This window comes from Sitodiplosis mosellana, unplaced genomic scaffold (genome assembly GCF_009176505.1).
Source record: "Sitodiplosis mosellana isolate CC-2019 unplaced genomic scaffold, AAFC_SMos_1.0 Smas_scaffold_6226, whole genome shotgun sequence".
Classification (NCBI taxonomy): Eukaryota; Metazoa; Arthropoda; class Insecta; order Diptera; family Cecidomyiidae; genus Sitodiplosis; species Sitodiplosis mosellana.
Genome location: NW_022601467.1, coordinates 4,258,726 through 4,286,459, shown reverse-complemented (window position 1 = coordinate 4,286,459; position 27,734 = coordinate 4,258,726). Strand labels below are relative to the sequence as shown.

The 27,734-nt window shown below is 38.4% G+C and overlaps 4 protein-coding genes across 11 annotated transcripts; 2 read left to right on the top strand and 2 right to left on the bottom strand.

Moving 5' to 3' along the window:
- Window positions 1–1,103: 1,103 nt before the first annotated feature.
- On the bottom strand, window positions 1,104–7,158 carry LOC129579311 (uncharacterized). 3 transcript variants are annotated; one of them, XM_055469270.1, is made up of 5 exons: window positions 4,520–4,831; window positions 4,240–4,441; window positions 3,962–4,132; window positions 2,799–3,889; window positions 1,104–2,715 (listed from the first exon to the last, which is right to left on the bottom strand). In XM_055469270.1, the coding sequence occupies exons 2-5, from the start codon at window positions 4,273–4,275 to the stop codon at window positions 2,676–2,678; spliced, it is 1,338 nt and encodes a 445-aa protein (XP_055325245.1). In that variant the 5' UTR covers window positions 4,276–4,441; window positions 4,520–4,831; the 3' UTR covers window positions 1,104–2,675. The 3 variants fall into 3 exon arrangements, with proteins under 3 accessions (XP_055325245.1, XP_055325247.1, XP_055325246.1); XM_055469272.1 differs by lacking the exons at window positions 4,240–4,441; window positions 4,520–4,831 and adding an exon at window positions 6,997–7,158; XM_055469271.1 differs by lacking the exon at window positions 4,240–4,441.
- A 130-nt stretch (window positions 7,159–7,288) lies between these two features.
- Window positions 7,289–11,422, top strand: LOC129579309 (modular serine protease-like). 2 transcript variants are annotated; one of them, XM_055469262.1, is made up of 7 exons: window positions 7,289–8,198; window positions 8,987–9,217; window positions 9,306–9,431; window positions 9,514–9,789; window positions 9,879–10,469; window positions 10,532–11,005; window positions 11,076–11,422. In XM_055469262.1, the coding sequence occupies exons 1-7, from the start codon at window positions 8,138–8,140 to the stop codon at window positions 11,264–11,266; spliced, it is 1,950 nt and encodes a 649-aa protein (XP_055325237.1). In that variant the 5' UTR covers window positions 7,289–8,137; the 3' UTR covers window positions 11,267–11,422. The 2 variants fall into 2 exon arrangements, with proteins under 2 accessions (XP_055325237.1, XP_055325238.1); XM_055469263.1 differs by lacking the exon at window positions 7,289–8,198 and adding an exon at window positions 8,278–8,535 and having other exon boundaries at window positions 8,594–9,217.
- Window positions 11,423–12,083: 661 nt separating this feature from the next.
- LOC129579310 (uncharacterized) lies at window positions 12,084–24,171 on the bottom strand. Of its 5 annotated transcripts, none has more exons than XM_055469267.1 (5): window positions 23,243–24,171; window positions 22,848–23,076; window positions 14,194–14,389; window positions 13,777–14,091; window positions 12,084–13,706 (listed from the first exon to the last, which is right to left on the bottom strand). In XM_055469267.1, exons 3-5 carry the CDS (start codon window positions 14,305–14,307, stop codon window positions 12,432–12,434), a joined length of 1,704 nt encoding a protein of 567 aa, XP_055325242.1. In that variant the 5' UTR covers window positions 14,308–14,389; window positions 22,848–23,076; window positions 23,243–24,171; the 3' UTR covers window positions 12,084–12,431. The 5 variants fall into 5 exon arrangements, with proteins under 5 accessions (XP_055325242.1, XP_055325244.1, XP_055325241.1 ...); XM_055469269.1 differs by having other exon boundaries at window positions 22,848–23,552; window positions 23,912–24,100; XM_055469266.1 differs by having other exon boundaries at window positions 14,194–16,820; window positions 16,921–24,128.
- Window positions 24,172–25,300: 1,129 nt separating this feature from the next.
- On the top strand, window positions 25,301–26,508 carry LOC129577816 (uncharacterized). Its single transcript, XM_055465412.1, has 3 exons — window positions 25,301–25,448; window positions 25,653–26,057; window positions 26,195–26,508. Exons 1-3 carry the CDS (start codon window positions 25,392–25,394, stop codon window positions 26,381–26,383), a joined length of 651 nt encoding a protein of 216 aa, XP_055321387.1. The 5' UTR covers window positions 25,301–25,391; the 3' UTR covers window positions 26,384–26,508.
- The last annotated feature ends 1,226 nt before the right edge of the window (window positions 26,509–27,734 follow it).

Genomic DNA, 27,734 nt, shown 5'->3' with positions numbered 1-27,734 from the left:
GCACTGCAATTCGGTGAGTTTTACTCTGGCTAAATATTTACGATGTCATTTTCTTGGCTTTGGCACTGGCTCCCATTCAACATACGTGTTCAAATAGTTATAAAAATAATTATTGTTATTGTAAAAATCGACTCGATATTTTTTCTCGTGCATTTCGTTCGAATCATTTCACTTGAACTACCCGCATTCACCAAGATCCAATCAAGAGACGTTTGTCACCTCAATAGTATCTTTTTATTCGCATAACACACCGAATAAATACCGTGCATGGCACAAGAAACAATTCCAAATCGTCTTACTATTTCGATTGTTTTTCGTTGTTGGTGCGGCGTGAACACTCGAAACAAAACAGAATACGAGGAAAGAAGAAGCCGGCAAACTGCTGCAAATAAAAGGTGCATCAAGCAATAAAAGTCAAGGAAGAAGAAATTACGAAAAGAATTCAGGAAAATTCGTATTCGTGAATTGGATATCGGCCAGAAAGGATGAAGTTATTGCAATATTATGAAATCGAAGCAGCAGCCAGTTGCCACATACATTTTATTTGATTGTAGGAAAACAAGCCAGGAAAAAGGAAGGAGAAAAAACGAACAAGTGTCGCATCCATGTGGCTGACGTTAGGTGAAGAACCGACGAAAAAAAGTAAATAAGCAATACGTAAACCACAAATTGGAGCAAAAACATCATAAAATGGTTTAATTGTTCAAATATATTTTGTGTTTGTCGAATAGAAAATGCGTCGAATTAGTTATTTCTCACTCGGTTTCCTTTTTTCCTCTATCCCGTTTCTGCTCTTGGCTTTGAGAATGAATTCGGCGCATGAAGGAACACTTGAGACTGTCCTGAATGGCTACAACAAATTTAAATTATAGGTGCCCTCTCTCTCTCTCTCTCACGTTCATTCTCAGCTTTAACGGACTTCAACGCCATAAAAATATTATTCTCTCGTGTCGATTCTTAATTCTACACATCTTGTCCGCCTTTTCCCTCGATCATCATTACTGCATACAATAAAAAGAAGAGAAAAAGTCACGAGGAGAAAAAATGACAATAAAAACTGAAATATTTGTACAATGAAAAAACAAATTCATTCTATTATTAAATTTTATTATTTTTGGTGTGTATGTGTGTGTGTGTGTGTGTGTGATGCCGACATCCAAATAAATTTAGAATTTATGAACAAATTTCATCTGCTTAACTATAATCTGTCACATTGCCACCGTTTTCGTTTACATCATTTGAACAGTGATTTGGTTGAACACTTAAAAACAATAAAATTCATTTCGATCAAAGTTCTGCGGGCCGCCCGGTAGAAGAGGTGTGCGCATTTGTGAATTTAGGTGATGAAACAAAAACACATCGCGACAGGCGATGTTTGGATCTATTGTTTTGTCACACAATATTTTAAAAATATTACTTTTGCAGCGTGACAAACGGAGGAATTTCTTTTAATCGCTAAATAAACAACTCAAATGCTCTTGAATTCGATTGTGAGCTTATAATTTTATCTCAGGTTTTCGAAATGCGTCGAAATTTTCGTTGAGTTTTCAAAATATCAGGTGTGAGTTGAAATCACAATGAATTATTTACCCCAGATGCAATGTGAGTAGATTTATTATATAGGCAAATGACATGCAGCACAAGGCAAAAATGAGCGTGCGTGTGTTTGCGTGTATTTGCGTCGACAACGCGATGAATTCATGGTTCGCTCACCGAGATTATAACAATGGCAACAATAATGTGTGAACTCATTTATCATCATTAAAATACACGGCATAATGTATGACATTAAGTCAAGCAATCAACCACGCGCGCGGCACAAAGTGGGAAACTTCGGTATTTTCTCGAGCAACCGACATCGTTATATGTCTTTGCAATAGAATTTGTAATGACTCACAAAATCGGTTAGGTAGCACGAGTACGTGCGAGAAAGAGTTACACGCGAAATCAAATTTAAACTTATTTCATTTTGGAGATCGACTTATAATGTAGTCTATCTGGCGAATTCGAATTTAATTCTCCCTCTCTCTCTCTCTCTCTCTCTCTCTCTGCACATTTTTTGAGAAAAGTTACTCTTAATCTAGGTTCAGGTGGTTTCTATTCGATAACACATTTTCGCGTTCGCAACAATACATTTCGAGATTGAGTGCGGTTGAAAATGATCCACGAATTAGTTTCGAGAAAATGATATTAAATCACTAATAAATATATATAAATATGGTTGGCGCAGAGGTGAATGCTTGGAATGTTTTAAAATAATTAAAAGTCAACAGAGAAATGTTGTGTATTGCCGTAATCTGATGTGCTGTGATGTGTTATTAATGTCTTAATGCCAAGGTTTTTTTTTAAATTAAAATTAGATTTATCATCTCTAATGACTTTACCAACTCACACACATAAAATTTCGGCACATTTTTGTTGATACTTTGAGAAAAAGTAAATCCTGAAGGTGTTGCGTAACATACGCTAGGTTTTTGATTATGTTTTTCATTAAAATGTTGCGAGTGCAAGTCAGTGAATATGATAAATGCGATTCACTTAAAATCTAAAATCGACACAATGAAATGGATTCGAATCGGCAATGTTTTCATCGTGGTAAACGAAATGTTCTTAGAACTAAAAGATCGCGGTACAGAGAAAATATTTGGCTCTTTACTGGCATGCACCAATTGCGTTCAGAACATCGAATCCGGAAAAGTGGCCGACATCGCATCGCTGCAAAGCAAAAAAGAACGAAAATCCCACGTAGAATTAAAATTCATAATTCAATTTCGATTCAATTGCAAATTGATGTGTACCTGTAGAGTTCGAGTTCCATGCGAATCAATTGGTTGATGTTCATCGAATTTTTGAAGATAGTCACCGTTGGTACGTTGCCTTTTTGATCGATGACTTTGACCTGTACCTTAACATTGTTGTGGGTCAAAATATCGTTGAGCCGCTTGCACACATTGTCTTCGAATGTGGGCATCAAATGCAGTCTGGCTGGCACGGCTTGATCTGGATAATAGCTCAAAATCGATGTGTCATTTAGCGCATAAATGTTTGATGCTGCCACCGACTGTGTGTCACCTTTATCCATGTAATAGCACTTGTATTTGGTCGGCAATCCAGTCTCGACACCCATAATCTTGGCACGATGATGCATGTTCCGTTCGATGTCATAAATTAATACCACACAATTGGCCGCTTCCGAATACCGTAGTCGATGTGTAAGCTGTTGATTTTCGCTCACATACTGTTGGATTAGCGTATCGATGTAGTTTGTGCTACGCTCATCCAAATTGAAGTAAACAAGACCAGTTGGCGATACGTGCGACACCTTTGCATTGGACATGGTGCTGTTGCTGTTGCTGTTGTCATCGTCTGCGTTGTGCAGCACAAATGCGGGTTTGGGCAACGATCCACCGATGCGCTTCAGCAAAATCGGTTTGTAAAGTGTGAATTTCGGATAAAAAATGAACGGTGTAATAGACACTTTTGGCATTTTAATGCCATGATTCAATTGCACTTGATACTGTGGTTCGGACATCATCAAGCATCCAATAAATTGTTTATTCAGTAGCCAAGCACTGAAGCAGCTCTCGATGTGCGGACAATGGTACAATTCATCGAAACCAAACAACTTGAAACAGATCGCTTGTGGTGCAATGTTTTCGTATTCGCCCGCACAATGGAACAATTCATCGCGTGCAATCGTCTCGAATAGGCCAATGTCAATGAAGAAACAATCGCAGTACATGCGATTTCCAAACCAAAAAGTCTTTACTACTCGAACCCGATGAACGACATCCGCATTTTTCACGATATACACTCCACCGGCGAGTACACCTTGAGCTGGTGTCAGCATTGATTGCGATGTAAATCGTTCGGCTCGGATGAACAGCTCCTGCGAACAAAAATATGACGCGATTTAGTGATTGTTGTAATCGTTTTCAATTTTTCAATTTAATTTACTCACCGCATTCATCGTCAGTACCGCCCACACTTCATTCGGTGAAACAACGTGCGTGATTTTTATGTTCCAATAATTTTCATGCCATGGTAATTTCAATTGGCCATAGACCGATTCACGATCGAAGTCTGTATCTTCGTCCTCTGAACTGGACACCAATGACGACACTGAACTCATCTGTAATCGAGCACAATTAGTTATTGCAAATTTTATTAACCAATTGCCCATTTTCGACAACGAAAAACCAAAAAAAAAGTAGACTGTTCCAATCAACAACAGCTTACATCTGATAATTCTGGCAAATCTCCCAAAAACACCATGATGAACCGTACTGTTTTCGCATCTGCTTATGTTGACAATCGAACGCATTCAAAACTAAAATCAGACTGATACAAATGCACACTCGATCGAAATGGCGAACTCAACTTTTTTTTCTTCTCACAAACATTTTAAACGTCCAACGTTCTGTTTTTTATAACGCAGATTCTGCATGTTTGGATCAAATATCAGTGTGCTGCTATACATTCAAATCGAAAATCATCTTTCTTTATCTAACTCACTTACTTTGGTTTCGTTTCTTGTTCCGAACAAACTCATTTTTCGGTTGGTGTGTTGTTTGTTTTCATTTGATTTTTGCCGGAAGGTTCTGAGAAATGTGCCACAATAAACACATGGATTTCGGTTGAAAACTTCAATCGACCGAACGGTATTTGACAGTTCGAATGTTGAATTGATATCCGAAGCATTTTCGATGATTTCACCATTTGAAACTCAATGGCGGCAAAACAATGAATAACCATTCACATGTACAAATACAATTCAGCAGTGAGTTACCACAACAGTGTGTCGTTGTGTGCATAGAGTAGCGACTTTTTCTTTTACTTCATCATTTCATTGTTCGTCTACATTTCTCAATCGTGTTCATTTCACCACAGGCGTTTGTGTGTGCGATATCTTTCACTGTGTGTGCGTCTCAACTGGTATCATCATAATATCCAACCGGGAGAGAGTATTCATTCGTTTGCAAATAGCACGCACTCGACAAAAGTAATTTAAACAAGTGGCTCAATTATGAGGTAAGATAATGTGTTATTCCGTTTTCTTTGGCTGCTTCATCAACGAAAAATTCGGATGTACTCATTTTCCCATCCTCACATTTATGCTCCTACTTTCTCTCTCTCTCTCTCACTGCCTTGGTCGGTCGCTGCCTCTGAATGGTAGCGTATATACAACACGGTGGGAGCGATAGGCATGCAGCGAATTAGTTCAATACACAAAGCCAAACAGAACATAGATTAAAAGCGCGATTCGCTCACTGATACCGATGAAAATTGTTATTTAAGTGAGTATACAACAGGCAACATGTTGTTGTTGTTGTTGTTGTTGCTGCTGCTGCCGCCGTCGTTGTAGCCGGAACGTAGTCTTGTGTTTGTGTATTTGATGACAAAATTCCGGGTTTCCATCTTTTGTGTGCATTACGTGGAGCGCCATTATCACGGCAGGCTCGACAAAAGACAAACCATCCCCGAGAGCACACAACCATTCGCCAGCTCACTCGCTCGTTCGCTCCATTCGATGCTAACGAAAATATGCTTTCGTTAATATCGCAAACGCGAAAATACTTGACATGGAACCGAGCAATTTACAAACGTAATGAGGTAATTATGTGTGTGTATGTGCGCCGCGGTAAATTTTAAGGTATTTTCACTTGTCTTTATTAACGTGTACTGTGTGAGCCACATTCACTGCTTGTGGCATATTCAGCGAGCAAGTGAGCGACAGAGAGAGGGAGAGACCGAGCAGCGGAACCGACAACATCCGCGACAAACGCTCTCTATGCTCAACAACATTGTAAGATAAGGATTATGACATGTAAATGAATATGTAAAGTGTTATTGCCGATGTTGTTGTTGTTGTTGTTGTTGCCATCATTGTCGCTGCTTTTCGGTGGCTCAATTTTCGTCTCTACGTTTGTGTTTACACTTGTTTTATGTATGAAAAATGTTGCCGCGCACCCACCGAAAAACCTGATAGCAACAGCATCCAAGACAACGGAAATACAAACTCGACGCATTTTTTCACTCTCTCTCTCTATATTTGTTTCTGTGCCGTGCCACTTAAAATGGCAATTAGCAGGGAAGTAAGTTTTCTTGATCTTGATTCAACAGATAAAACAATCCTTTTGACATGGAAACGATGCTATAATTTCCCCCGTACTCAGCGCACACACGAATACAGAGAGAGAGAGAGAGAGAGAGAGAGAGATCCACTCGACTTGATAGTCCCGAAAAAACAGAATGCCAACCAATCCCCTGGCCGCTCACTCGTTTATTACTCACTTCTTCTTTGACTTTTTTTCTGCGTTTGTTAATGTGCAAAACAAACCTGACTATAAAACCTAGCTAGTTTACTACATCTTTATGTTTTCGCCGAAATATAGAACAAACTCATAAAGATTTTGTGCTGTGCCAAGTGATGATTTGGACACCACGAAATGTGCGAAATAATAAAAATATCACTTGAGCCCCAAAAAAAGAGAAAAATCAAGAACAACAACAACTGTTTATCATCTTTTACGTTGCTCATTTCAATCATGTGCAAGTGCAGGTTCGAATATATGATTTCTTTAATCTCAGTGTAATAAAAAGTATGGGGAAGAAAGAACCAGCTCTCTGGTTATGCGGATGAATGAACGAAATGAACACATCACATCTTCATTACGAGTGTGAATTTTGTTAGAATTTTTGCATTCCATACGGTGCCAATTAGCCGACTAAGTGGCCTGTCATTGCATTTTTGCTATACAATTTCAAACATTTAGAGCTAATAAAACGGTGACAAGAAATGATTCATGTCATTTTGATGTAGTTCAATGTATGCAAAAGCGAGTGTGTTCGTCTTCAAACGTGAATTTTTTTATTTTCAACTCGAATGAAATTCTCTCTATTTGAGAAGCAAATGACTCTCCTTTGAACCAACGGAAAAAACAAAACACAAAACCAGAACAAGAATGAGAAAAATATGAGAAAAAAAAAACCAACCTTTGGTGAGATTTGAATGTATGATGACAAGTTATCTCACGGTTTTAGTCGGCGTGATACGAATGTTAGCATTATCTCATGATGAAAACCCCCGACAACTCGTTTACAATTTTTTCGAAGAAATAGAAGCGGTTGTCGATCACCACCGACTGGCAAATAACCGAAAACTTGTTTAAAAACTGAATTTATGAAATGAAATATATACAGAAATGAAACCTTTGTAGTGGTGACTTGGTATTTGTAGAAAAGCACCAGAGAGGCGGCTTTGCATTGTCTCGATCGGTGTGCTTCTATAAGCGATGTATGTGCGATTATTCATTGCATTCCGAAAGACTTATTGAAATCGAGTTTCATTTCGACACACACAGCACATAAGCGTTTAAGTCCCAGTATATCGGTATTCGATTCCATATACTACCATATTAACCTGACATTTTTTTTCTGTATTGACAGAGAGAGAGAGAGAGAGAGGAAGAGAGCGAAAGAGCGAGAGCTATGTTTGACTTCTGTCAAAGAACAACATGAACAACGATAAAAAGAAGTCATAGTGTTGATACTGAACACAAGTGCGTTGCATAGACCGCAGAACCGTCTACACAATTTGCGTTGTTGTCGTTGTTGTGCTTGTTTTTTTCGTCTTCACTGTGTTCTATCGGTCATTTAGTGTTGTCTCTCATTCTCTTCTATCTTCTTCTCCGTGTATACGGTCACATGCACATCTTATGGAACGGCTCTCGCTAATCGGATCGCCGTTGTGTATTTGTTGCTTGTGATTCGGATTTGGTTGTTGTTTTGTGTGTTTATGTTTTAGTGTTGAAAATTAAAATGTGACTCTGGCTAAAATTGATTACTAGCCAGTTTCATTCGATCCGATCACAGACAAGTTGACATCACAACCTTAACGAATCTGGACGTAATTTTTTGTTTTATTTGAACTGAAAAAAAAATTTGCGTTCGTGGTTCGTGCTGCGACTTCAATAAACAATTTTGTTTCGATTAGTAGATTTAATTTGTGTTGATTTAAAAATAAACGTATCTGTTGTGCCGTACCGAGTTCAAATACTCAAAGTGACTTTAAACGAAATTGTATATTTCATGTTTGACTGAACAATTGTTTTAGAAAGAGAAAAATATTCGTGCAATGAAGAAATTTATAATATGGACCGTTGTTTTATTAGTGTATGCAGGCTACATTGTAAAAGGTAATGTCATACATTGACAATTGACTCAACAATTTTCATTTATTGATTGTCACATTTTAATGCATGATTCTCAGAATTGACGGTTAGACCGAATTCAAAATGATCGTTTAAAAAATGTTGATATTGGGAAAAAACGTTGGCTTGATATCGGCCTGGTACTTCCCAGACCAATGACATTTTCTAGCCAGACAGCAATGCAAACAAAAAAATTGTGGCAAAATTTACGTCACTACTCAGCTCTCGCTCAGCCTTTTTCCTTGTGTACCAAAGCATTTTTTTGCGTATTTGGGTATTTCCTATGGAAATAAATACACGTTCGTACACACAGAGAGACAAGGTATATCAACACATTTCGTTTTGGTATGGAGGCTCAGTGTGATAATGACAAACACTAGTTTATCATACAGCATTGAAGTCAACCGGTTTTTTCGCATTTAATGAAGAAGAAGAAAACAAATAAACAATGAAAGAGCTCAACGAAACATGAACGAGCGAACGGACAAGCGATGGCTAACACACCAATCCGCGACGGCAGCAGCAGCAAGTTTTATTTTTGTTTGTGTCGCACACACTGTGATACGTATGGTTTAGAGTGTTGCGTAGCATTTATTTTGTATCATATCATTGAGCTTAGTTCAGCGCGTTCAATGTCAAAGCATTGTCAGCTGTCGGCCTGACGATTCCATTTCGAATGAACCAAACGCTAAAGAGTACAACGTTCCGATCACATAGGCTGATTCAATCAAACACATGATAATTTATGTTTTGCTTTTTTGTTTTTGTTGTAGGTCAAGAATCTGGTTGTGATGCGATTCTTTCGTGGCAATGCAAAAACGGTGAATGTATTGGAATTGGCGAACGATGCAACGGTATCGCCGATTGTACGGACGGTAGTGATGAAACGGTGCGCGAATGCATCTCATTTCAATGCAGCGAAAGTAAATTCCGATGTACATACGGCGCCTGTGTAAACAAAACGGCCGAGTGCAATGGAGCCAAAGAATGTCACGATAATTCAGGTGATTTGAATATGCAAACGAAACCAATGCACATTAGTTATGATTTGTTGTGTCTAATTTTCAAATTCGATTTTTTCGCATTTTCTAGATGAGCTCACCGAGAAGTGTCTGCCAGACAATGACGACAGAATACGTGGAAAATGTTCAGCCGAACAATTTCAATGCAAATCGGGCGAATGTATTCCCATTGACAACTTGTGCGACGGAAACAAAGGTAAGCTGACATCACCGTTAACACAGATTATTGCAATTGGAACTTGAACTCAATTTTCAACATGTACAATGTTACATTTTAGAATGTAGAGATTCATCGGACGAATCAGTTGAGTACTGTGCATCGAAATGCTGTCCTCCATTCGGATTTCGATGTGGATACGGGGCTTGTGTTGATGAGAAAGCAAAATGTGATGGAAATATCGATTGTTTAGACGAATCCGATGAAAACTACCTGTTGTGCGGCTACCCAGAAACTGGACGTCCACAGATTACAACGACAACAAGCACAACAGTCAGACCAGCTTTCGATCCAAATAAGATTTACTTTACCAATCCATTCGAGGACATTCCAAATGGTATAAATATTTGACAGAATGCGATTCGCAGCACAATTTTCAATTTCTTTTTCAATAAATAACAAAATTTTGATTACAAAATTCCGCAGGCGCTTGTCGTATTACAAAAATACCACGAAACGGTTGGATTGAATACGCTTCGGAGCCGAATGACAAATTGTCACCGGGCGAATTTGTTAATTCAGTTACAACAGTTAACTATAAATGCCTTCAAAATCATATCATCGAAGGTCCAACTGCAAATTTCTGTTTCCAAGGCCGTTGGAGAGCTGAAATTCCCGACTGTAGACCAAGATGCAGTACAAAGGCCATTACTGGTATTTCAATTGTTGCCACCAGTTGCTTCTTGAATGACGTTGAAGTTCGTTGCTCCGAACCGGCTGAACCGGGCACAATCGCTCGCGTCAATTGTCGCGATCGTTACGAGCGTTCATCAGCGTCAAAACAACAAATCATTACGTGTGGAGATGACGGTATATGGACACCATTGCCTGAGCCATGTTCACCAATTTGTGGCGAAGAGGCACCTGAAGGTACTCCATACGTTGTTGGTGGCTTCCAAGCTTCGATCAACGAAGTTCCATGGCATGCCGGTATCTATAAATTCAACGGAAATGCATACAGTCTTCAATGCGGTGCCACAATCGTTAATGCTCGTGTCGTTGTTTCGGCTATGCATTGTGAGTATTCAAGTACCTTTTCAATTCATCGCATTATTCTAATGAATGGTGTTTTGCTTTAGGTTTCTGGGATCCAAGTGAAGCCAAACCATACGATTTGTCACAGTTCCGTGTTGCAGTGGGTAAAGAGAAGCTTGGCTTTGATGCCATTGAAAATCAAAAGGAACAAAAATTCGAAGTTGAACGTATCTTCTACGAGCCTGGATATAATCACGCAACTGGCAACTATGCCTCCGACATCGTTTTGATCGTGCTGAAAAATACAATTGAATTCAAATCGTACATTACTCCAATTTGCATTCCGTATGGTTTGACATATGATGATCGTGTTGTGCCAGCTGGATGGAGAGGTCGAGTCGCTGGTTGGGGAAAAACAGCTAGCGGTGGTGCACCGAGTGAATTCTTGAAAATCGTCGAATTGCCAACCATTGATCGTGCTCAATGTCTTGCCGAATCGGACATCGGATTCCGGCCACAAATTACACCAGACAAATTCTGCGCCGGCCATTTGAACTCGAACGTGAGCGTGTGCCAAGGTAACATTTTCGAACGACATTTATTTGTTAACATTTTTTGTTAATCAGGATTGACTCGATTTGTTTTCAGGTGACAGTGGCGGTGGCTTAGTTTTCTCATCTCTTGAAAATAACCGCAAGAAATGGTATTTGCGAGGAATTGTGAGCACGGGAGCGAATAAACAAGACAGCTGTGACAGTGATAAATATTCGACATTCACAAATGTTGCATACTACGAACCGTTGATTTCTACATATGAACCACGTTACAGACCACGATAGATAGAGCCTGTTTTACGATCGATTTCCTTGGGCGACGTTTTATTATATTAGAATACTCCTGATTAGCTTGATAATATCCCAAGTCATTTGTGAAAAATAAATACACTCACGGAACAATAATTTTTTGAATAAAAGACAATTGCTTTTTACACACTATTTGCAATGAATTTGTACTCTGACGGGTTTTTATACAGCAAGTTGCCTTTGTCTCAATAAATACTCTACACCTCCTGGCCATACTGTAATTGTTAATTTTTAATTTTGTACGACAACTAATACTTTGATATTTCTTCGCAGTTTTTACATGACAGTTTTTTCACTCAATCCCATTGTAGAGCTAATCGGTGAGTAAATACGAAAGACAACATTTGTGCTCATCAACACCAATGTCACTTTGGTTTGTGCTTTGAATCGGTGTGCAATTCGAATTTTGTGCAAGAAATAATTGCTTTTGTTTGTGACCTTCTTTGTTCTGTTTGGATCACACTACGTATTTCCGATTTGTTCCATTCAACAGTTTGGTTTGAAAAATGTTGTTTCCGAACAAACGATAAAATCTGTACTCTTCGAGCGGAAATAGACCGCCCATACAAACGATCGAGTTCGGCAAAGCTTTCAATTGACATCGTTGGATAACGAATTCTGTAAAGCGATTCATCCAAATGAGCTTCAACTATCTTCTTCGTCATTGAATATCTTATAGCAATCAAAAATTATAAGAGCAAAATTTACACAACCAAACATACCTTTGCGTTATACATTCGATGCGTTGCAAACTACATTATTATTGATAATTAACAGTAAACTAAAATGATTCAATTGAAAATTATGTTTCACATAATGTAATTTTATTCAGCGATTTTATGAATGTATTAAAGAGGTAATCATTAAGTTTATTCCAGATCATTTATTCTAAGGTCTTCGAATATAGATTTAAGATACTATAACATTTAAAATATTTTTATATCGTTTAACAATAAATTGAAAAGATTTTTGAAGTTGGTTAAATTGTATATAGAAAATTATTCATTTTATCTCAACCCAAATGCATATACATTTTTTGTACACGTTGGTTATTATTATTTTATTCAGATTTTATGCGAAATTTCACCAGAAAATTATGGGTCGATTGGATTATCAAAAAAAAAATATTGTCTGTTGAGAATTAATAGTTTTCGTTTACTTTGATATTCAAATAATGTGGATTCTTGATCGATCCTTCCTTTGGATAATAGCCATGACATTGACGACACTTGATATCAATCAAAACACTGTTGTTTCCATTTCGGTTTCGAACAACGCTTAGCATTTCATCGTAACCGTCATTTGTAATGAAAATTTCAATGTTTTCACTACAAAATAATTCCAAAATCGACAACTGGTTTGCCTGCGACAGTAGTTCTCTTAATGTATACGATGTTAAAAGGGGCATTGCAAAATAATCTACGCACAACTTATGTAGTGCTGGAAAAACAGTTGGCAAAAATAGCAAATGATGTTGGTCAAAACCTTGTGGGGTGGTAAGTTTTAACACTTTGAGTTGCCTCATCGGAGGACCAATAAAATTATCATCATTTCTGAAATCTACATAGATCAATTCTAAGTGTTGTACCGATGAACTATTTTGAACCGTTTTTTGCAGGAAACGCAAGAGAGACATGCTGAATAAATCAAGTATCAAAACTTTCAACGAACTTAATTTTCCTATGGAGAGGTAGTATCGTATATTCGATTCAAGTTCAATCAAGTGTTCACTATTTTCATGTATTGGGCTTTCATCACCACAGTTTCGGAGTGCAACCTTCCTTAAATGTGTGTTTAGTTTCAGCAGACTATCTGTGATTTCCGCTCTATTCTTACCAAAGCTGTCGAATATGCGTAGATCGTTCAGCTCCATAGTTGTAGGTAATGTATCTGCGGTGCCATCACCAAATTCACAGTCGGTCAGGTGAAGTTTCTTCAATTTTTTCAATAACGGTTGTAGGCTCTGCATCAATTCTTTATTGAATGTAATATTATTGAGCACGAGGTCTTTGAGGCGAGTTGCGACACAATATCTTGTCACCAAATTAACGATTGATTGATTGTGAACACTGACTGATTCAACCAATGAAAATGTTTCTTGAACTTGTTGCTGGAAACGAGTGCAGACATCGATGGCAATGGCTAGATTTGTGATGTTAAGGTGACCAAACACGTGTTTTAAACAGTCATCGTTCAGCATATTGATGTTTGTTGATCCTGGTTTAAAGTGCTCGTGGGCTTCGGCGACAGTTAGTATTGCATTTCCACACAGTTGTACCGGCTGCAACAAAGCATTTTTAGCACTTTCGGCATCGATGAATTGCACAAAACCATAATTAAAGCTGTTTATTGAATGCCAACGGAAACATTCAACACCACCAAATTGCTCGAAATGATCGCGAAATTGTGGAATAGTCTGAAATTAGTAACAAAGTAAAGAACGTTAAATGTTTGGACAGCTTATTTCTGCCATCGGTAGCACTTACGATCGGTTCATCTGATGCAATGAATAGTGTGCGAATGGGAACACTGCAATGGTTGCGGGTGTTCTGCATGTAATCTGCGCAATTAGTCAAATTCGACTTGAGCTCGGGAGGGAAATCTGGTTGATGCCATGGTTTGCCTGCCATCACCCTCAATACAATGGTTCTAAAACGATATTCTGGATGTTGTAAGGCAGCTTCGGCACCATTACTTGTTCTGAATTGCACGAAACCATGTTGCGCCTGGTTTAGCTCATGCCAATAAACAAATTCAATTTCATCAAATTGGTTGAAAAATCCATAGATATCACCGTACTCCTGTGCAAAATAGACAGTGCGTTGTTAAATTTCATCATTAGTCTCGAGCGGTATCAAAACTATTCGAAAGGTATGGAATTAGAATTGAATTGAAAAACGTACGATTGGCTCGGTTGAAGCGATATAGAGCGTGCGAATGGGAACTGTAGCACTTGGAATTTCATCAAACGACCGATTATTAATGTACCGAAAATATGGAACTAATGCCGGCTCCATTGTTTCGGACTGTTTTCAAAATGATTCTGATTTGAATATTTCTCTCTGTGCGTTGAAGGCTTTTCTCACAGAAATCACCAAACTAAACGATAAACCACGTTATGAATATGTGAACGCGTATGTCAATACTTTGCTGTTCAAACGTAGAATAAAGTTTGTCAAATGAAAATGGCGACTTAATAAGATATCATCGCATGAAGCCAACGCACACACTAACAAATGAAGTGATCAATGTGATGATGTCACTTGCAATACGAAAAATCAAGCATAACGGAATTTGTTTATTCAAACCATAACAGTGTTTACACAGCATAGCGAAATGAGATCGTTGTTGACATCTCTTGTTTTGAATGTGAGTGCGTGTGGATGTTATCCCTGTGAAACACTACTACTTCGGTTTGAATCGTTAGAATTAATTGAAATATATGTTCTAAATATTGCATGTGGACTTAAGGTTAGTATGGCATTTTTCGTTTAATACAAAAATATGGAATGTTCAACAAATTATTACTGAACGTTGTACCCAAAATGCACCATGAAATCAAAAATGTGTCGACGAAAAACAATAAACATATTTGTTTGCATCAAATGTGCATGGACCAAACATCGACCGTATAAACAAAAATACCTATACACAATGGCATGTACTAAGGAGTCTAATGTCGATTGAAAACAAAAGGCAAGTTCTCATAATGTGCTTGAAACAAAAGTCGATGTGAATGATGTACAATGCCCAGCGAATGGTTTTTCTTTCGGTTTTTAATGCGCCGACCATACGGAGTGAAACATATATGAAAGACACACATATATATATATATACTAACAGTAAAACGTGTAGATTTATGTCGGTATAAATTTCTGGAGAGTAAATTGTTTTAGCGAAAATAATCAAGAAGATTCTGCAATAACCATTGCTGTAAGCGCACACAGCTATTTCTCTGGATACATTGTTTTGCACCAGTTATTTTCCTTCGCTCGTACAATATCCGTACGTACAGCACACGAATGGCACTGACAAAGACACAAGCGGTCAACGTATTCCCGATGCAATTAAGCAAAAATGACGACGGTGTGGTGCAAAAGGTCGAAAATTATAATGACAATTCGGGTTTTCCATGCCACATGCATATATACATTTAATTGAGTGTGAGTGTGTGATGTGCTACTGAGGACATGGGAGCATTTGCATCAGCAGCAGCAGCATCACGTAAAACCAGGGAGTTGAAGCCGAGTTCATCTAGGTTCGATCCATCGAGGTAGAGGCGACAGAGAATAGCATTATAAAAGAACAGATACGAAAAGGTTTTCGAATCTTTTACGACTAATTTTTATCTTGCAAGGATGAGTGTTTGTGTGGGTGTGTGTTTTTGTTTGCCTGAGTTTTCCACTTCCCGGTTCGAATGTGGATTTGACTTGAATGAGAGTCGAGCTCACACTTACATGCGGCGCTTGGGCACAAAGAAATTGCACGAAAATACCGTTGGGAAAAAAGCGAATAAATGAATTTCACCAAACAAATATAGTATCTGCTCATTATGTTCACACCAAATATAACTTGTGCTTCGAATGCCAACGATGCAGACGACGCAAAGGCGGCCAATGGGCGAGGGTGGAAGACATACAAGCCAAGCATTGAGAGTGTGCTGAGAGAAAGATATTCACGGCAAGTAGTGGCGATTGCTGACAGCACAGTACTTAAAAATTACCTCATAATACACACACACACACACGTAAGTGTACATACTCTGGTTTATATATCTATACAGAGCACTCAAGTTGACCGGGCGCCGTCGACATACACACACACAAACACAGTGCGAGCTGACACAGACGAACCCCCGAATGGTGGATGCATGTGTACTTGTACGTCCAATGGGTCGCAACGGTAGATTCAATTTGCACAATTGTGTGCGTTGTGGCTACCTCTCTGGCTTTTCTGAATGCTGTGTATGTGTGTGTGTGCTTTCAACGTGGTTCCACACTATTATCACGTTGATTTAAGATAACTTAATTTAATAAATGCATAGTTCCGTCATGAAATTAATTGTCGTCCTTTTGTTCAATTTTATGTTTTAATGATAAAAAAAAGAGAGGCGATGGTCACAACAACAACAGCAGCACTAGCACTATCCACATCATCAACAACAGGAGCAGTAACAACGATGGCAATATGTCGACGGAAATTGCCAAATTTTCATATTGTATTGTGTGGCACTTGATTGCTTGAATGCTTTATTAGGATGGTCGTTCATTTGTTCGGTCGTTCGTTGCCATCGGGAAAAATTGTCGGTGGATATAAAAGCAATAGCATAAACGATTAAAAAAGGACACTGAGAACAATGGAAAATAAATCTGTGCGGTAAACGCTTTCGTCAATTTCCATTCGGGTAAATGATACTTGAGTTTTGGGGAATTTTCCGATGAAGAAACTTTTCATCGATCAAATATATTTGAAGCGTCTTGTCATTATTTTATTCGTGCTCTGTGCAATCTCAACGCAGAAGGTGTCAGCACTAAAAAAAGAAAATTGTGTCAAGGAAAGTAAGTGGATAAGTGTATTTTCAACGAAAAAAAACAACCAAATGGAAATTGAATACTTAATCTCCCACTCACACTGGCATGATTTTTTTTTTCCTTTTTTTTGGAAGCAATCAGTATGTCACAATGTCTAATAGAGCAGTGAATAGGCTGTGAAATACACAAGTCTTTCACTGTGTGAGTGTTATGTGTGTAGCGGCATCCAGGCACTAAAAATCTGCTTGGCATTATGTTCAGTGACGTGCACAAAATCACGCAGCATCCAATAGACAAACACTAGGCGCAGCCAAGCAGTAGAAAGCGATCTAACAGAGAAAAAAAAATGAGAATGATTGTCGCTAGAATTGATAAGGTGATACTGAACAGGAGGTAACTACTATAATAATAACAATAATGCATAATACGGTGCCGTCGAAGTGGCTTAGCAACGTGAAAAACGTTGGACTAACCAAAAGGTATGTGTGTGTGTGTGTGTGTGTGTGTGTGTTTTTCCTCGCTTTTGTTCAACACACAAATATGATGACGATATCACTTATAAATTGAGAGTAAGTGTGCGGCTGTGTGTCTTGTAAAGCGGCAATATATTATGCGACAATGCACAATCTAAATACGTATTATAGGCGAAAAGCTTAACCTGTGCCGAACAATAGCAAGCCAAGCAAAATAGAAAAGATGAGAATAGAGAAAATTCGAATGAAATTCAACTGTGAATGGCGAGAGGAAGAAAAAAAAAGTGACGACGACGTTGGTGGCAGCGGCGACGACGATCGAGAAGAATGGAATAGAATAGGTAGCAATGGTGCTGTGTATTAGTTCGTTGTGTTAAATACACTCTGGCTCTCTTTGTGCACCGGATCCCGCTTCTCGTTTTTTCTTCTGTGCTCTATCGTTTCAGGTTCAATAAAAGGCGCTCAACTGCTCCCATTCAAGCAAAGGTATAATCCCGAGCAAAACCAAAGTAAAAATGCTAAAAAATAAAATATTGGATGTGACACGAAGGCCAACACACAGGCATGATTGTGTGTATGAGCATTGAACGCGTGTATGTATTACACTCTTTTGCTCGCTTGTGCTCTCTCTCTCTCTCTCTCTCTCTTTCGATGGCATGTGCCGAGAAATTTCGATTATGCTGCGAATGGTCTCTTAACAATGAAAGTGCTTTATTGGCATTTTCAGGCTTGCACACACATCAATACATAAACGGAAAGGTAAAATGCTTACGGTGTGAATATTTTCCGATCACATTAACAGGCATAAATTCAATCAGCCGAACACGAGGGGTGGACGAAGACGAACCTTTTTAAATTTATGTACAATATTATACTCATCTAGAAGAATGGAATATACATAATAATAAAATGGCAGCAACAGCAGCCGAAACTGAGGAGGAAAAAAACCAACGACGACGACGACGACGACGACGACGACGATGAGGACAACGTTTTCGGGGGAAACGTATGGAAATAGATTATCGGTTGGCTCATTCACGTGCGAAAAACCTTCTAATGCACACAAATCAAATGGCACATACAACAAAACAGGCAAAGCAGCAAACGGCATCTCCCTTGAATGCCATACGAAACAGCATAAGACACACGAAATCAGTGTGTGTGCTCTCTTCTCTCTTTCACTCCCACACCGCACACATGCCAACACTTTTAACGGTTACCGAAAAATTATGGCCATTCTACACTGGCAAAAACTTAACTCATTCTAGCCCATTCTCCCTCGTCCGCACCTTGGACGGCAAAAGACAAAATGGCACATCGTACGTGTGCATACGGCCGAAAGGCGTATTTTTGCCCTTTCGTTTTTTTCTTTTCCCGTTTCGTTATTTCCTTAATAAATAACATGTTTTCAAATTTAGGGCTATTGATGTTATGTTAATCGAACGATAAATTTAAAGAAATATTTCAGGCGAACGGGAAGGGAAAAAAGGCGAAGCTGAAAAGGAATGACGTAGAAGCCACAACGAAAATAAAGGTCGTTGCCACCGCCACAGCTATCACGTTCACGTCTCACACCGGCGATGCGTGTCAGGTGAATGCATCCAAAAATTACAATAACACGGATGATAAAATTTATTCGAATTTTATGCCGTCATGAAGCACCTATACAATAATGCCTGATTATAAAAATATGTACAAAATACCGTCATCCGTCGGTGTCATTTCGGCTCCCTTCTTCTTCTAACCCCACTCAATTGTAACAACTATAAAATAACATATATTATGAATGCTGAGTATCCCGATTCCATCACCGGAACTATATATCCATTCGCGCGCCAAAATGTTCAGCATCGAAAGGTTTTTGGCAACATCGTTTTAGTTTGACCGACGTATTGAAGAAGTACACACAATGCATTTTCAATGGTGAACGTGCACATGTTCGAGAAAACGAAAAGTCATTTTTGAAAAGCGTGTTCATATTGCTGCAAAAACCCAAAACCGATTCATATGAATGATGGCCCACAAACCTCGTTCGTTCCCATTCTCCTAGTCACTCTGCCTCTCTCTCTCTCTCTCTCTCTCTCACTCTCACTCTCACTCTATCTCTTCGTGTTCTCTCCTTCACTCCTTTACACGCTCATGACACAAAACACGAGCAACGTATGACAGCCACAATCATTCCGTTGCAGCTGTAATCCAAAAATATTTTCATTTTAAAATTTATCTGCGTATTTCAAATGAAATTTATCCAGTGATAAATACAGATTAGTGCATTTTATTTGTTTCGGCATTTCTTTCTTGCTGGCCACAGTGAGAGCGGCTAAAGCTGTACGACGCTGAAGAGCTGCGGCTCGCTCTCTCGCTTCCTAGGGTTATGTGAATGGCTGTAACGATTCGCTTGCAAATGGTTTCCTTCTCACAAAGTCGTCATGCATAAACATTATGTTCGGTGTCATCTGAATGAATGTGTCAGTCAAATATTAAAAAGCGAAGCTGATTGTGAAAGCCGGCCACTGGAAATCGAGCAAAGCTGCAGCTAAAGCAGTTTACAAGCGAAGCAGAATGAGAGAGAGAGAGAGAGAGAGAGAGAGAGAGAGAGAGAGAGAGAGAGAGAGTGAGAGAGTGAGACTAGAAGCTCTTTTCGGTGTAGTTAACGAAAGGAGCAAGTGCGAATTATTGCATCATTCCATGTGTACTTCTCTCGATCTATCTATTTGTCTGTACGTTCCGAACGGAACGAAATGTAACGGAAATGAATTGAATGTGAAAGCGGGCGAGTGTGTGTGTGTGTGCATAAGTGTGGGTTTTCGAGTTTTAAGTTGAGCGATTTGGTCGTTGCCTTGCAATGCATTCGCATCGTGTCGTATCGCCTTCACCCTTCCATCGAAAATTGCGAGAGCGATTAGAGTGTGAACGAAACACGATATTCACGAATAAATACAATATGAACAGATTTTATTATTGTTTTTAGCGAGAAATTCATAATATTTCCTTTAAAAATTTACAAGCGGATTTAAGAGGCATGACCATTGGTGTCTAGCATATGTCAGTGTTAAGCTGCAGTCTACGTTCAATTCGATGTCGTGGCTGCTGTTCGCTTATGCTCAAACATACACATACACACTCTGCTCCATGGGCTGATGGTTACGATCTAATTCCGTTTCGGCTGCGAAATTGGAAAATCTACAAAGTAAATGTGCCGACATACGACAGAGAGAATGAGGAGAACTGTGTACGGAAGCCTCTTTCGTGAAATGCGTGAGAAGGCAATTTTAAAACAAACACACGCTGCACAGAAATATGTCATAAACCAAGTGAAAATCTCTATCTCTCACTCAGCACAACGAAACGTGTGTTAAATAAGTCGTAAAAAATGACAACGCCAACAATAGAATACACACAAACAGCTCGCAACATTTTATTTGCTTTAAAATCGAGTGAACTCGATCTACACCTCACTGACTAGCAGCCTATGCTCGACACTATCGCATTGTTTGTTTTAACTTGACAAAAGATGAAAAGCTTTATTGTTAGATACAATTTAACGCTTATTTGCTTCGCAATATGTTGGGCCAGTTGGTTTGGCGAAGGAATGTGCGTTGGTCAGTCGTAAGACCGACTAACAACAATCTGTGGAAAACGGTGCAGAAAAAACACACACTCACACACGCACGCACAACGATGTCGGTAGGCCGTTGCACACAATAGAAGATGGTGTTGGCTGTTATTGTTGTTTGGGTATTTTTTTCAAACTTTTTGGAATTCGATTTGTTTACTTTTCCTCCGAAGCCGGTTCTTTGGCGCGTTGATAGTGGGAATGCGTTCTGGGGATGAGAAAACAGTTGAATGGATTAATAGCACTAAAGCGTACACAAAGTATGGACAATTTCTGCCCGAACACATTCAACTAAACATCATCGTTTTGGCGACCAACAGATTCTTCGACCAAACGAAAGTAGTAAAAAGCATAGCACAGTACGTTCAATTCAAGCATACTGGCCACTGAATAGGTCAGTCATGTAGTATTTCATTCTCGACAGGATGTGTACTCTAGTATTGTTGCATACGAAATCTCATCCCTCTCTCTCTTTCTCTCTGTTTCGGTGTGGCCCATGTCCGTAGTGTACCATGCTATGCATATGTGCACACAGCAATATTTAATACGATGAGGTGAGATGATACTGTCCAATGTCCATTCATTCATACATATCAGTGTAGTGTGTGTAGTAAAACTTAAGCGGCAGCTTATGCATCATACTCATGCGGAGGTCTACGAGAGTGTGGAGAAAGTGGCACAAGATACATTCATTACATGTGTGAAGCGTCAATAAACCAAAAACGGCCCCCCAAAAAAACATCCATACACACACACACACACACACAAACACCACTCCTCGTAAATTTGCTCCGTGTGCAATGACTGTGCTTGAGAGAGCAAATGAGAATGAGTGGTTTGAATGGGCGCGAGATTTAGTTACACATCAAATATGTCACTACTGAGATTTGTGTGCAAATTAAACACATCATCAGTTTTATTGCGTTGCTGTGTGCGTTCCGAAACACGGTTTGGGTGTAAATGATTGTTTCGATACAGGAGGAAAAAAAACGAAAACAAAAAAGATACGAAACATATTCAAACGTCGCACCAGAGATCACACATGCACCTATTTCACACCATTCCGAAGATGGGGCGAAAGAGTTAAACCTTTTTTGACTTTGTGTCCATCTCCCTCTCCCTCTCCCTCTCCCTCTCCCTCTCCCTCTCTCTCTCTCGTTCGACATTTTCGAATCGAATGCGATACACTTTTTGGCTTTGCGTAAAAAGCTTTTAATCCAGACGGAATAAGATACTCATCATTACGGTACAATGCATTCCGATGTCTCACTTTAGGTATACAACAACTCATCCGTGTGTATTTGCTTAGTTGGTGGGCCGAGAAAAGCATGTGGATCGCATCGAGAGACACAACACCGAAAAGCAAAATAGCCGGAATCACCGTTGAATACCTAAGCATAAGAAAAATAGTTTCGAGTTAACATCATTTAAAATGGCATTTATTATAGGTGTATCCATCGCTCACTAAAGTGCGAGACGAGAAAGTGACTGGATTAAAAATTAATGGTAAGACTACAAGTTTATCACTCAACCAAACACCATTGAGATCATTAATACATCAACAGTATGTGATTGTCGGGTGAGTGAAATGACGAGAGACCGGTCCGAAATGGCACAATACACACACACACCTAACATTTCACACATTTAATATTAGGGGATTTCAAGTTATTGCCACTTTAACCGTTCATCCCAATTATTTCAGCAGCTCAATATATGTATATGTCTTGTTTTACGTGCTAAACGAAATGGATGTGGATGTGTGGGTATGCGGTAAAATGACGTTTCACTTTTTCCACCGACAAACGAACGAAAACATAACGTTAAGCAGTGAAAATGTTTTTGTTACAGAAAGAAGAAACGACACAGAGCAATAACAACAAACACATCGACTTGCATCATCTTCTTTTCTATATACCTTCATCCCGCATATATACCTCTAACATCAATTTTTGACTTTTTTCCAGTTGAATTTTTATTGACCGAATGAATTGTTTGCCCCGAAATAAATTTCCGTTTATCATGGTTTTTACTACCACTTCATTTCTGTTTGCTGTGCATCTTCTTCATCATATACTCCTACTCAACACATTTTATTTTCTCACTTTTGCCACCAAACCAAAATCCAAGCTGCTCAGCTTTAACAGCGACAAAATTCAACACCGGCTGTAAACGAGAAATAAATATGTATGCTTCGCTCTCCTTCTTCTACACTGATATTTATATTTTGTGCAGACACATAGAGCACGACTTTCCCAAAGGACATCAACTGTAACACGCTAGGTAAATGGCGAAAAACGTGCTGTGAATTTAAAAATAAAGAGCAACCAACCAACACATTGGCTCCTTCTTTTCCTTTGCGACTTGTGTTTTCTAGAGGTGAATTCTCAAAAATGTTGCTTTGCATGTTCTTTTGGTCTATTTTTTGTTTTTGTTGCTTTTCCGCATTTTACTTTTTTCATGGACATGTGCGCCTTTACGATGATGATGCCACCTAAGAATATTGGCCATTGTTCGTGACAAATAGTGCAGTTGTGGCTGCCACTAGTTCATTGAATGCAAGTGAATATATCAATGCCATTGAATCGTAAATTGAGTCCTTAGTCATTTGTCGCATTGAAATTAAGTGAAGATGTGAATACCTAAAAAGGGACCACAGATACAGTTTGAGGTTTGAGAAACAAAGAAAACGAATAAAATATTCTCTTGAAATTCCATCTTCTTCTTCTTCTTCTTCTTCTTCTTCTTCTTCTCTCTCACTCTTCTTCTCTCTCACTCTTCTTCTATTTCTTCTTTTTTTAAATTTTTAAAGAATTCAAATATAGAATAATTGTTCAATGTCATTCACATGATTAAAATAATCGTTTTAATTGGCCATTTTTGCTGCCATTATCAATCGCTTATAATTTAATTCAAAAATGAACGTAAATATTTTGATTATTATATCACTGAATTTCGTAATTGTTTTTGTTTGGTTGTTTTGCGAGAGAAAAAAACTGACGATAGATTGCATTTGAATGAGATTTTCTTTGATGCGAATTATCAATCACTTGACACATTCAGTTCACTAGTTTTTATACCACTGCTACGTCAAAACCAGCGTCAGTCACTTGTGCGTTCGATATTTTTATATATGAATTTAATAATTAAAGTCGACGGTATTTTACGAAAATAATTTTCTTTTATTGAAACAATGTTCTCACGTCTATGGTTTCTCAAAGAATGAATCAACGTCAAAGAGCTACTCAATACAAAGGCTCTATGATGGCCGACCAAAATGCCGGAACTAACTATCTAATGGTGAACCAAAATGCTGTCATGGCGGAGCAAAATGCCGGAAGGGCACATTCACTGTGACATTTTTAGAATCTGATCAGATTGAATTTTTTTCTAACCATTTTGGTAAAAAAACCTGCCCAAATCGGAATGTAATATCGGGCATAATTCGAATTTATTCCTGCCCAATTTAGAATAATGTCTGGCCAAAATAGAAAATATCTGCCCAATTGGATTTATCCAAACAAAACTCTGTTTTTCGAGATATAGCCATTAGAAGTTGGAAAAAACATGAAAAATCGACAAAAATCAACTAAAACTCATTTTTGTTGCCGTGAATAAGGGCAAAATCATAAACCAAAGTGTTTTTGCGTTCAGATGAATAAAATTCTTCCGGATACCAGCCCTTCACCAAGTCTGTTTATATGACGCAATCAACTAAAAACTCAAAAAAGTACTTTTCATGAAAAAATCAAAACGATTTTTAACTACAACATTTCATGTTTCATTCTCTTTGACTCAATACACACCACTTTGTGTTTGTTTAGTGTTATTTGGTTTTGTTGAAAAAAAAAATTCGGGTACAAAACAACTGATATCAAATAAAAAAACTTCTTTCAAAGTATTCCCTCGTGACGAAAGCGAAGACAAAACAGCTGATATCAATTCAAAAAAATCATTTCGGAGCGATTTGGATTTGCTTTTTTTGCATTCTTCCAACTAATTTCAGAATCGCTCCGTAATGATTTTTTTTAATTGATATCAGTTGTTTTGTCTTCGCTTTCGTCACGAGGGATTACTTCGAAAGAAGTTTTTTTATTTGATACAAATTACACAACAATATAGATTTAAAAAAAAAGAGTCTATGGTCAAAATTGGAAATATGCATTGAAAACATTCCATTTGAAAATTGTGTTGAGAATATTCCCATTGATAGTGATATCAGTGGGTCTTTTTTGTTTGTCGCAACATTGAATGGAAACGGGTGTTAAATAACTCAATTGCATTCGTTATTGACACATTTAAACACAAATAAATCGCATTGATGCTTGTTTTTGGTTAGTTGTGAAAGCACCCTGTAATGAATGAAATTATGATAATAGAATCATTATGGCATTATTTGTGTTCAACCGATTTGTTCGTTAGTATGCATTTGTTTTGATGTCGAAACAACCGACAAATCTACGTACTAATAAATCGAAATAATGTCATCGAATACTGCAGTAATTGTGTTAGCCGTGGTTATTTTTGCCGGTGGACAGGTATAATATCTAAAATCAATTAAATAATTCCTCATACCCAAATCAAAATAACACACTCACCCTCTGTCTTTCTCTCTCTCTCTCTCTCTCTCTCTCTCTCTCTCTCTCTCTCTCTATCTCATCCTTCTGTGCAACGTTTTGAAATGTTGGTCGTTGCGTTCGCATCGATCATGTCCGAAACGGAATCCAACTACTCACATACAGTTCGGGCACATTGAATGCACCGCCGCCAACACCACGACCAGCCAGGAAATGCAACATTCACCAAATGCAACGAACACAAGCACTCAGGCGTACATCAATAAATATTTACCGGTTATGTGGTCAGCGCTTAAAAACGCAAATACCGATAAATATTTGCTTACAATGAGAAAACTCCAAATCCCATCGAAGCAACTGTACGACAGTCTGAAAATTTGCATTTTAAAATATTTAAATGCCATCGAGCCGATTGCATTTGTAAACGCATCCAAATTGCCGAACAACAGTTGCGGTTATATGGTGTTGCTGGACCACGTCGGTGTGCTGCATATGGCGAGCAAAAAAGCATTTCGATGCTTGAAGTCATACAAAATCAGCACAAGCATCACTTATGCAAATGTAACACAGGTAACGTATAAATCCCCTCCGGTCAGCCCATCAGTAACGAACACTGTTGGTTCACTTTTTGTGTTTTTTTTTCTTGCCCTGTTATCGGTGTGCTTTTGGTTTGTTTTTGACATTTGACCATATATTTTCCCTATCAGGAGTCAATGTATAACGAGCAACCGGACGCTAAATCCTTGTATTCCAAATGTCTCGATGAAGTTGTAAACGAAGCGACGAACGATTTTGAATCACTTGAGCCACGGCTAAAGGAATGTTTGGAAAATCCTACAACACCGGATCAAAGTACATCCGATTCAACTGATTCGAACACTACTCCAAGCGTATAGAAGTAATGATGATTAGTTTATTATTATCAACGGGTTTTTTTTATCGCTAAATTTGTGCTAAAAGTGTGTCAATTTTTTTTGTACGATTAAATCGAAATAAACAACTTAATTTTGTCCTAAATCTATTTACAACAGGTACAAAAAGCATCACCACAGTGATAAAAAAAGTGTTTATTTTTTGTTTCAATCCAGCTGGTGAAAATTGTCCGTAGATATAAATTACAGCCGATTTTATTTATATGCATGCCGTGCTTTTTCCTGTGGAAATTCATTCAAAATCATTGCGATGAATAAATCGCCCGTGAAATATTTTCAATACGAGAATGAAAAAAAATGGACGATGCACGATATTGTCCATTGAATCAATTGTAAATTGCAAAGTGTGGTTCCGGGAGAAGAGCGGAGTAAACGATATTTTTCGGAAACAATTGTGATTTTGTTTAATTGGATTTCTCCATTCTATGCGTTCGTTGATCGAGTGAGAGAGATGAGCTGATTTGTACGCGATTTGTTTGTTTCAATGCATTTTTCGTGTTGCATTTTCGATGAATGCGCTCGTCCGATATATTGAGTGGTGTGTGTGTGTGTCGTAAAAACAGCCACATCGAAAATGATGTGCAGTAAACATAATTATTGAAATTCGTCTCATACAATGGCAAATATAGATAATATTTAAATAATATGACATGCAGTCATCTATCATCGTTTGGTGAACGAGCATTAAATGGCACTGATAAAGCGAATAAAATGCGTGCTTTGGCTTTCTCTGTTGTGCCATTTTTTGTGTGTGTATGTCGTCGCTGTTGCTGTTGTGTTTGTTGTTGTCGTTATCCCATTCCTGGTGTTTTCTGTGCCGCTCACACAAAAAAGGTGTGATGTGTCTCTGTGTGTGTTTGTGCGCGTGATTTTGTTTATTGTTGATTTTTGTGCCAATTCACACAATGCTCCGACCACATGATGATTCAGTTAACATTTTTCCTATTCTGCCATTCAACTGATTTGATACTAAAAGCCGCTTTTTACGAACATTCAATGTGATGTGGAGTTTTTTTTTTCTCGATGTAGTTTCTTGCCGTTGCACATTTTTTCCCTCTCCCTCTCCCTCTCCCCCTTTTTCTGGTTAACTCACACTCTCTCACTTTTTGTCTATTTCTATCGCGCTCGCTCATTTGTCGTTATCTCATTTTGTAGTGGCAATTTTGCATCTCGCGCTTGATGACCGATGCAAGTGAAAAATTACAAAGCGGACTATTTGAAATGAATTATAGTTCACGTTTGGTCATGCATGTTTGCATTGTCAGATTTGTGTGTTGGCGGTGCGTGCATTTCCGTGCTGCTCGCTTTGTTATGA